Source organism: Macaca fascicularis, chromosome 1 (genome assembly GCF_037993035.2).
Source record: "Macaca fascicularis isolate 582-1 chromosome 1, T2T-MFA8v1.1".
Lineage (NCBI taxonomy): Eukaryota > Metazoa > Chordata > Mammalia > Primates > Cercopithecidae > Macaca > Macaca fascicularis.
The window spans coordinates 67,600,649-67,609,793 of record NC_088375.1 but is presented as its reverse complement, the minus strand read 5'-3'; the positions used below and the strand labels follow the sequence as shown (position 1 = coordinate 67,609,793).

Sequence of the window (9,145 nt, the reverse complement as noted above, 5' to 3'; positions counted from 1 at the left end):
ATTCTGCAAAATATGTTAATTGCCTTGAGGTATGTTTCGTCTGGACAAAACATATTTCCACAGACACAAATCAAAGGTGTTTATGAAGTGCTGTGTGCCCTGTTTCTGGATTCCCAGTCAAGTGGGACACCAGACGTCATAACACAAGAAGGAAGTTCTGCGAAGCAAAATGAGGGCAGCAGCGGCAAACCAGTTTCACCAGGTTCCGCCTTTTCTCGTTCACTTCCGCCCTTCCCAGTTCCTGAGCAGACAGGTGGGGCCGCGTTCTGTCTGACAGGAAAGGGCGGGTCGCAGGGTTCCCCAAACTTCCGGCGCGCAGCAAGGCGGCCTCGCTAGTGGTTCTAACGCGAGGCGCGCGAGCGGCTGGATGATGTCACGGAATGGGGGGAAAAGAGGGCGGCACTCGAGTGGGTGCGCATGCGCAAGAAGGTGCCTGCCCCACAGGAGCAGAGCAGGCTGAGAGGGTCTTCCCAGCGCAGGCGGGATTTCCAGTGTTACTTGCGGCTGGGCGTTGGGGACTTGCTGCCTTTCTGGCAGCAGGCAGGAAGCCGCAAAAAGTTTCTGAGCCCGCGAACCTGTAGCGGACGTGGAAAAAGAACGTATGTGAGAGAGACTTATGCCTCATTTAGCAAATCACTGTAATATGCTCTGGTGTGGGGCGTGTGGATCGGAGAAATCCCATCTTCCGAGGGTCCTTGGTCGGACAGAAAGGGAAGGCGGGGCCAGCAGAAGTTAAAATACTACCGTATGCAGTTCTAGCGGATTTCATTCATTCATTTTTATGTGTCAGGGTGAGATGGTTGTTAGTCCACATTCTGGTGTATATTAATCAAATTGCTGTTCTTATAACTATTCTCTGGCGGAAAGAGTAGGGGAGTTGTCAGTGGAAAGGATACATTTGGAACTTGGAGCTCTGTCCCAGAAGGGCTTTTGGGCGAAATGCTGTGAATTTTGCCAAACACCGCCCCGCCTCCGCCTCTGACCCAAGCTCCTTAAGGTTTGAACCAGAGAACGTAATTTGCAACAGGTAAAATTTAGAATAAAAGCCAGAGGGAATATAAATCTAGCTATAAGGCTAGAAAAACACGAATTTAAGATTGAGGGAGACCAAGTCAACCAGAAAAATCAGGTAGCATTGATCCTATCTTGTCTGGGCTGGGTCACCATTTCAAAGCAGAGGGAGGGACAGAATAACCTTTGGAAGATACTTCGACTTAACGGGAAGGCTGTTGTCAGGTTTCATGGTGTGTCATTGGCTGTTAATAATTCCCTGCTATTGCTTTGTTTCTAGGCCCCTCCTCAAGTGTCTGGCTTAAAGATGCCACCCAGGGAAGGGAACTCTGGCTAGCTAAGGAGGCCATTCTTGATGTTGCTTCTAGATCTCATGTCGTCACTGAGACCTCAGCTGCTGGTGGCAGCTGCTCAGCAGACCCTTGGCATGGGAAAGAGACGGAGTCCACCCCAAGCCATCTGCCTTCACTTAGCTGGAGAGGTGCTGGCTGTGGCCCGGGGACTGAAGCCAGCTGTGCTCTATGATTGCAACTGTGCAGGGGCATCAGAGCTCCAGAGCTATCTGGAGGAGCTGCAGGGGCTTGGCTTCCTGACCTTTGGACTTCACATCCTTGAGATTGGAGAAAACAGCCTGATTGTCAGTCCTGAGCATGTATGTCAGCACTTGGAGCAGGTGCTGCTTGGTACCATAGCCTTTGTGGATGTTTCCAGTTGCCAGCCTCACCCTTCTGTCTGCTCCTTGGACCAACTTCAGGACTTGAAGGCCCTCGTGACTGAGATCATCACACATTTGCAGGGGCTGCAGAGGGACTTATCTCCCTCTGCAGTCTCCCACAGCAGGCTCCATTCCTCAGACTGGAATCTCTGTACTGTATTTGGGATCCTCCTGGGCTATCCTGTCCCCTATACCTTTCACCTGAACCAGGGAGATGACAACTGCTTAGCTCTGACTCCACTACGAGTATTCACTGCCCGGATCTCATGGTTGCTAGGTCGACCCCCAATCCTGCTCTATTCCTTTAGTGTCCCAGAGAGCTTGTTCCCAGGCCTGAGACACATTCTAAACACCTGGGAGAAGGACCTCAGAACCCGTTTTAGGACTCAGAATGACTTTACTGATCTCAGCATCTCCTCTGAGATAGTCACACTGCCGGCTGTGGCCCTCTGACTTTTACTCTCCTCTCACATAGAAGGTACTCAGTAAATGATCATCTCTAGGTTGGGGATGGCAAATAATCATCTCAACTGCCAATTCCAAGGGTCTTGAGTACACTAAGGCACAACGCTCTAATCCATTGGCTGCAAATGCAAAGGGCATGTAAATAGGTAGTGGTGGTGCTAGTAGCAAATTGGTAGATAGTACCTACTTGCCATTTCTATGCTAGGAAGTCCTCTTAGTGGATATGCTTTCATTTTCACTGGATAAGAGGTAGAAGGAAAGAGGTGATAGAGGAAAAGCAGGGTGGTGGAAGACAAGCCAAACACTCTTGCATGGTAACCGTCTAAATATACCTGCTCTATGTGGGTGCTGTCTGCTAGGAAAGTAGGGCTGGGGGTTTCTCTGTGTGTTTATATGCCTGCAACTGAATTTGAGGAGAGTAGACCACCAGTATGCTTAAATATGTGATACTTGTTAATGTAATACACCTTTCAGGAATAAACTGAGAGTTCTGAGGAACAGTCTGGTCAGGTGAAGTTTATTTACACTAGGTTAAGAAAATAACAAAAAGTCAGAAATCCTAAGTCAGTTGGAAAGCCCAAGCTGTAATGTACCCAAACCTTCTGAGTTTTTTGTTGAGTTGCTTGCTTCTGATTTTCACCCGAGACAGTTGTCACAAATTATTCAGATCATCAGGTTGTCTTTATTGGCCAGGAACACTGCCAGTGCTGCAGCAATCACCACCATCAGCATTGGGAGCCATCGCCCACATTGCCTCTGCAGAGGGACAGGGAGACAGAAGAAAGTGGCTATGAGTTGACTGGAAAAGATATAGGCAAAAGTCTTTCTTCTTCCTACTCTAGCCCAGTAGAAAACCCTGGGTTAGTGGTAGAGAAAAAGCTTTTTACTCTGTCTCCCACTCTGTCACCTGTCTTGGGGTAAAACCACTTAACCAGTGTTCTCTGGCCCAGGGAGCCATATCCATCAGGGACCAGATATATAAATACTGATATGAATAATGAAGGGTGGAAAATAACTCAGCAAAATTGTATTCTTTGTTTGTATTCCCCAGTACTTTTGTTGTCCTTCTATTCTTGCCACCATGCTTATCATAGGCTAAAAGAACACCCTTTCATACTTTAGCTAAGAGTGAGTCTTTCCTTCTGGCATTGAGAGTTCCATGAAAGTTGGGCTTTGATGCACGAGTCCAGTGTTTTTTCCAATGGTTGCCATAACGTCAGTATGTTATAAACCAAGCACAGTGGGACAGGATGGCCAGTTGTTGGCGTGGGCTGATATATTTTATCTGCAAATCTTGGTTAAGGAAGGAATCATCCCATCATCCAGGGCTTTATGGGAAGGAGAGACCCTCTTACTCTGGGAGGCAGCTGCTGGCTCTGGTTCAGCTCTTCTCGACAGTGCTGCAGCTTACGCAGGCAGGAGAGATACTCGTCACTGAGGTTGTCTAATTCTGAATGCAGTTCTGTGCACTGGGGAGAACATCACCAAAGTTGTCACTGTCACTTCTGTCTAGGACAGAGCCCAGGTAGGGGAGACTGCCCTGTGTAAGTTTCACTCATTTGGAATTTTTACCACCATCCTCCCTTCCCAGCCATTCTCAGGGATTTGAGTTTGTCTTTTGACTGTCTCACATTGTCTGGAATGTGTTCATTTTAAATGATTGACAATACTGCATATTATAATATTACATTTTATACATTTAAGTTCTTTTATGTGACTTTACGTGCAAGTGCTTTGCAAATGAGAGACACTGAAAAATGAAGTTCTTATAGCACAAACAACCTAGAAGTGACCTTAGTACAAGTTTCTTTCCCAGGAGCTAGTTGCATATGAATACTTCTGGGGATGTGTATGTTTGTGAGTTGTACAAAGGAAGAGTTTTACTCTTTAAAAGACATATAAAGACTTAAGATACTCAATGTGGGACGACATATTGAGAAGTTAATATTTTTATTAAATGTGTTTGAGTTTTGGTCAACTTTCTAAAAGGTAACCAGTTAAAACCTTGAATAGGAGTTGGTGTAAATAAGGAAGGGAAAAGATTGACAAGTCAGCCCAGAAGCACAGACACTTTATGTAGGCAAATTAATATCTGTGGGTATCCAGTCACAGCCTAAACTTTGAAATCCCTGCTCTTTGGCTGCTTCCCAGGTTTCTCTGCTATTCTGCAGATGAGCCATCACTGTCTCAGGTCACCCTCTCACCTCCTTTTCCTTGGCCTGGAGCTGCAAAGTCTTCTTTTGCAGCTGGTCTCTGAGATCCCAGTCTTTCTCCTTCCCTGTACCCTCAGGCTCCACTTCGTTAGGGAAGGACTTTGGACTCCACACGGGCAAAGCCTGATCTAAAAAAGCAGCCAGATTCTTGGTGATAGTGAGGCCCACACCTTTGAGGAAGGGCCCTGAGGGTGAGCCACTAGGAGTGGGGAGAGGGGAGGGAACTTGGGAGGACGTGCTCTTGGCTAGACTGATGGCATTCTTTGACATAAAGGTTAACTTCCACTAGGCCCCTGCTAAGCTTGGACAGACAGCTGGAATCTGAGCCCCTTGAGGACAAGATTGGCATCTTTTCTTTGTATCCCCAGTCTTATCTAGTGCTAGATAATTTTAGTGAATACTTACTAATTGAATTTCATTGGTTGTATGTCACATTCTTCCTAGTTTGTCAGATAAGTTTGGTGGATGCTTTAATATAACCCCTTTTCCCTGATGTCCTCATTTGAAAGTTGTGAAGATGGCAGTCATATCCTAAAATTTATCTTCATATGGTTAAAGATGGTTTTTCAGCCACCCTGCAGTCTTAGTCTTGGTGAAAAGAGCATGGACTAGGAGTCAGAAGTTTTGGATTGTTGTAGCTGTGTTGTTAGTCTGTGCCACCATAGACCTTCATGGTCTTATCCATACTATGTGGGCATAAACATTTCTGCATTATCTATTATATTATGCCCAGTGATTGTGAGGAGAAAACAAAAGGTCATGTGTAGTGGACAGGTGAGGAGCTATTGCCCCTCTGTATACACAGTGAATTCTCAGTAAACATGGACAGTAGACTCTCTAGGGCTAAGAGTGAGTTGACTCTGGCATGCTATGTGGTTTGGGGCTGGGAAGTTGGATGTGATTTGGAAAATCAAGTGTGTAAAAATTGACATGAAATCCTGAGTTCAAAATAAATTTATTGAAATGTTCAACACAAACATGTGCTTTCAGAGAGAATAGAAATCCTTTTTCACAGTTTATATACCTCAGGATAGAAGGCTAACTAGTTGAAATGTCCTCAGAGCCAATGATCAGTCCTTAAAAAGCTCCCACACATCCTGGACTTAACAGACTCTCAGAACTGGGTGGGACTCCAGGAGGTCATGTAGTCCATCCCGCTGCCTCTAGGCAGGTAAGGGAAGAGCAGTATCTTAGAATTTGTGGTTAATAAATTTGCTGACCTTTCTTTGTTAAGAGTTTCTCCTGTTCTTGAAGCTGTAAGGATTGATTCTGAAGCAGACCTGTTGGAAAACACAAGGAACTTGTCTATGCTAGCATGTTTACTACAAAGAGTTTCTTTTCAGACCTTTGCCTAGAACCTTAGTTATTAAATATGTTCCCATCTGCTATGTGTTGAATTTTGTCCCCCAGAATCTATATGTTGAAGTCCTAACCCTCAGTACCTTAAATTATGACCTTATTTGGAGATAGGTTCTTTAAAAGATAATCAAATTAAAATGGGGTCATTCAGGTGGGCCCTAATCTAATATCACTGGTGTCGTTATAAGAAGGAGAAATATGGACACAGATACGTTCATGGGAAAGACACAGAGAGAAGACGGCCATCTGCAAAGCCAAGGAAAGAGCCCTGGAATAGATCTTTCCGTAAATGCCCTCAGAAGGAAACACCCCTGCTGACATCTTGGATTTCTAGTCTCCAGAACTGTGAGACAATACATTTCTGTTCTTCAAGGCACCCAGTCTGTGGTACTTTGCTATGAATATAGCATCCTTATTTCTCCCCCTACCATGTCTCTATCTTCAAGTCTTTGCTTGAAGACTTTCCCTTTCCCCTGCGGTTGCTTTGCTCTCTTAATAATCATTGCTGTTTGCATGAAGCTTCTCTATCAGGTGTCAGAGGTTAAAGTGGTGGGCAACCAGCAGCGGTATTAATTGAGTCAGGTTCTCCAGCTTTTCAGAAACTGCTTTTCTTCTGAAAAGTCCCTTTTCCTCTTTGGGCCCAATATGTAGTTTTGAAGTGGACTGAGGCACGTATAGTGTGTAAGCTTATTTTCTAAACCATCTCTAGTGACAGGTCTATGTGACACATTCATGTACTTATAAATTACAATATATAAAATAAGAGCTGCTTTAGGAAACCCAGTACTTAAAACAAAATCTGCAATTCTGGGGGAAATGTAAGTGGTGTCATTGGCATGGAAGGAGAAAAGTAGAAAAAAAAGAACAGAGGCTAATACATAATTTATGGAGAGCTATGTAAATGACCTCACTTCACAAGAAGAGGGTCTGAAAATGCACAGAGTTAGAGCATATGCCAAAGACTGGGCCCTTAGTCCCTACTCTGGGTGCCTTTTATGGGCCAGGACCCCCAGGAAAACCCTGTGGACTTTCAGAATCTGGAAAGCAAACTTACTCTGCAACTGCTGTACTCTGGTCACCAGGGTGAGCTTCTCCGACTCTGACCTTTTTAGTTGATCTGAAAATGCAATAATGCAAGCCAAAATAAAGGAACCCAAGACTTAATGAACTCAGTACTTAAGGATGGAAATTAGTAATAGATGCTGTCTTGTCGTGGCCTCTAACATGTGTCTTTTGGAAGTTGTGTCCCAGTTCTGAAGAGGTAAACCAGAAGCCAAGTACCTCAGGTTTTGTGCATCAACAATGTTGGGTTGCATTGAGGCTTGTATTTACACACTATCTAGTCCTCGGACGCAGAGGCTGTGACTGAGAGACTTTCTCTATGCCTTGTGTTTCAACTGGCCTTTCCCTTTCAAATTAGGAATGTGGCCTTGACATATGTGACTGATGTGGGAGCAGCTGTGATCTGGCCCAGAGGGATGGGCTAAAAAAGAGAGCTAGACAAAAGGATACTCTATCTGGTACAGTGAAATTAATTTTCAATTTTGGATGATTAAAACAGCCCTGCCTCTCCCTCAAGGTGAAATGAGATTACAAAGCCAATCAACCAATCAAGCAAACAAATAAAAGGCTGAAGCCTTTCTCTTAACTCAGTTTCTTTTTTCTTAGCTCACTTGGCCATGGCTCCCATACGCCCAAAGCCTCCAAGGAGAAGAGTACCTTGTAGGTCCTGGGTATCCAAGCTGCACAGGTCTCTGTCCCCTTGCAGGCATTCAATCTTGGCCTGCAGTTCCTGGTGCTCATTCTCCAAAAATCGCAGGGCCTGGTTCATCTGTAAGTCCCTGCTATCTGCTCCCTGTAAGGAGGAGGAGGGGCCATATAGAAGGAGGTCAGTGTTGGGGTGGAGGTTGGGGGCAGATACCATGGAAGAGGAAAATATAGAAAATTCTGGAGTTTTAGAGATAGAAGGAATGTTAGGTAGATGAGAAAATAGAGAAGTCTTTCTTTTTTCCTATTCTTCCCTTTGCTTTGTTCCTTACATTTATAACAGCAAATAAGACTTGATATTCACAAGGAACTCGTGTCTTTTATTTATTTATTTTTATTTTTAGAGATGGGGTCTCACTTTGTCACCCAGACTGGAGTGCAGTGGTGCCATCATAGCTCATTGCAGCCTTGACCTCTTGGACTCAAGCAATCCTCCCACCTTAGCCTTCTGAGTAACTGGGACTATAGGCATGTGCCAGTAGTTTTGAAGTGGACTGAGGCATGTGTAGTGTAAGTTTATTTTCTAAACCATCTCTAGTGACAGGTCTAAGTGACACATTCATGTACATAAATTAGAATATATAAAATAAGAATTGCTTTAGGAAACCCAGTACTTTAAAAAATCTGCCATTCTAGGGGAAATGTAAGTGGTTGTCATTGGCGTGGGACTCATGTCTTGACACTTTGGTAAATCACCAAATTAAGGAATACGAAGTCATCAGTTTTCTAGATGTTTTCATTTTCTCTTTTATTCTTCCTCTGGCAGTATCAATTTTTTTTGTTAGGGTCTTTTTTTTTTTCCACAAATATTCAAAGTTAAACCCCCTCCCCCCAAAATCTTCATAGGAGTTGCCTTATAGGTGATGGGAAGAAGAGAACAGCAAAGGTTGAGATGTGGATACCACGCAGAGTGACCAGCTAGGTTCACTCCTTTGATAAGACTCACATACTCTGTCTCTTATCAAGTGGGCTGTTCTGAGCCCTGTTTCAGGAAAATTATAAAGATCAGCTTTTGAGGTGGATCCTCAAAACTCCAAACCAAGTAAATAAATCTATGCAAAATGATAGCTAATATTTACTGAGTGCTTTTATGTGCCAGGCATTGTGCTAAGTACTTTACATGGATCATCTTACTTAATACTCAGAACAACCTTATGATGTAAGTACTATTATCCTCATTTTACAGATGGGGAAACCGAGTCTTAGGACAGATTGAAGATGATGGAACCCTTGAGGATGCCAGGAGTCTAATTGTAATTGCTAAATGTAATTGCTTAAAAAACACATTGGCAAAAAGTGTTAGTTAGTACTCACCTGTAAATAAATTAGTGACATTTTTTCTGTGCCAACAATGGGCAATTCTGAACTGGATGCTTTTTTGGGATGGAGTTTGGAGAGTGGGTTGGGATATGACATTAGTAGGCTGATATATATTCCAGCCAGTTCTTTTCATTTGGATGGTGATGGTGTCATTCCAATGAACGCTTAGTTCATTTGCATGAGCAGTGCAGACATCCTTGCTAAACTCGAAATTAAATTTCAGAGCCAAAACAGTGAATTTGGTACAAAGTAGGTGGTGACTGAGGAACTGAAAGCCAGATGCTGTCAGCTGCCT

The 9,145-nt window shown here is 43.9% G+C and overlaps 2 protein-coding genes across 26 annotated transcripts in view; one reads left to right on the top strand and one right to left on the bottom strand.

The window, feature by feature from the left end:
* The first annotated feature begins 417 nt into the window (after nucleotides 1–417).
* Nucleotides 418–9,145, top strand: part of C1H1orf74 (chromosome 1 C1orf74 homolog) — a 16,276-nt gene continuing 7,548 nt past the window's right edge. For 2 of the 3 annotated variants that reach the window (XM_045396473.3, XM_074035462.1), the window contains exons 1-2: nucleotides 418–599; nucleotides 1,292–2,204. In XM_045396473.3, coding sequence (XP_045252408.2) covers nucleotides 1,367–2,179 — 813 coding nt within the window. In that variant the 5' untranslated portion in view covers nucleotides 418–599; nucleotides 1,292–1,366 and the 3' untranslated portion in view covers nucleotides 2,180–2,204. Of the gene's footprint in view, nucleotides 600–1,291; nucleotides 2,690–9,145 lie in introns of those variants that run through there. The other variant, XM_005540713.4, reaches the window with a different exon arrangement.
* TRAF3IP3 (TRAF3 interacting protein 3) overlaps nucleotides 2,692–9,145 on the bottom strand; it is a 26,693-nt gene continuing 20,239 nt past the window's right edge. For 8 of the 23 annotated variants that reach the window (XM_045396421.3, XM_005540718.5, XM_074035438.1 and 5 more), the window contains 6 exons: nucleotides 7,483–7,618; nucleotides 6,818–6,880; nucleotides 5,625–5,684; nucleotides 4,396–4,532; nucleotides 3,547–3,660; nucleotides 2,692–2,947 (listed from right to left, as the gene is read on the bottom strand). In XM_045396421.3, coding sequence (XP_045252356.2) covers nucleotides 2,855–2,947; nucleotides 3,547–3,660; nucleotides 4,396–4,532; nucleotides 5,625–5,684; nucleotides 6,818–6,880; nucleotides 7,483–7,618 — 603 coding nt within the window. In that variant the 3' untranslated portion in view covers nucleotides 2,692–2,854. Of the gene's footprint in view, nucleotides 2,948–3,308; nucleotides 3,661–4,395; nucleotides 4,533–5,343; nucleotides 5,685–6,817; nucleotides 6,881–7,482; nucleotides 7,619–9,145 lie in introns of those variants that run through there. The other 15 variants (XR_012432632.1, XR_012432627.1, XR_006699552.3 and 12 more) reach the window with 9 other exon arrangements.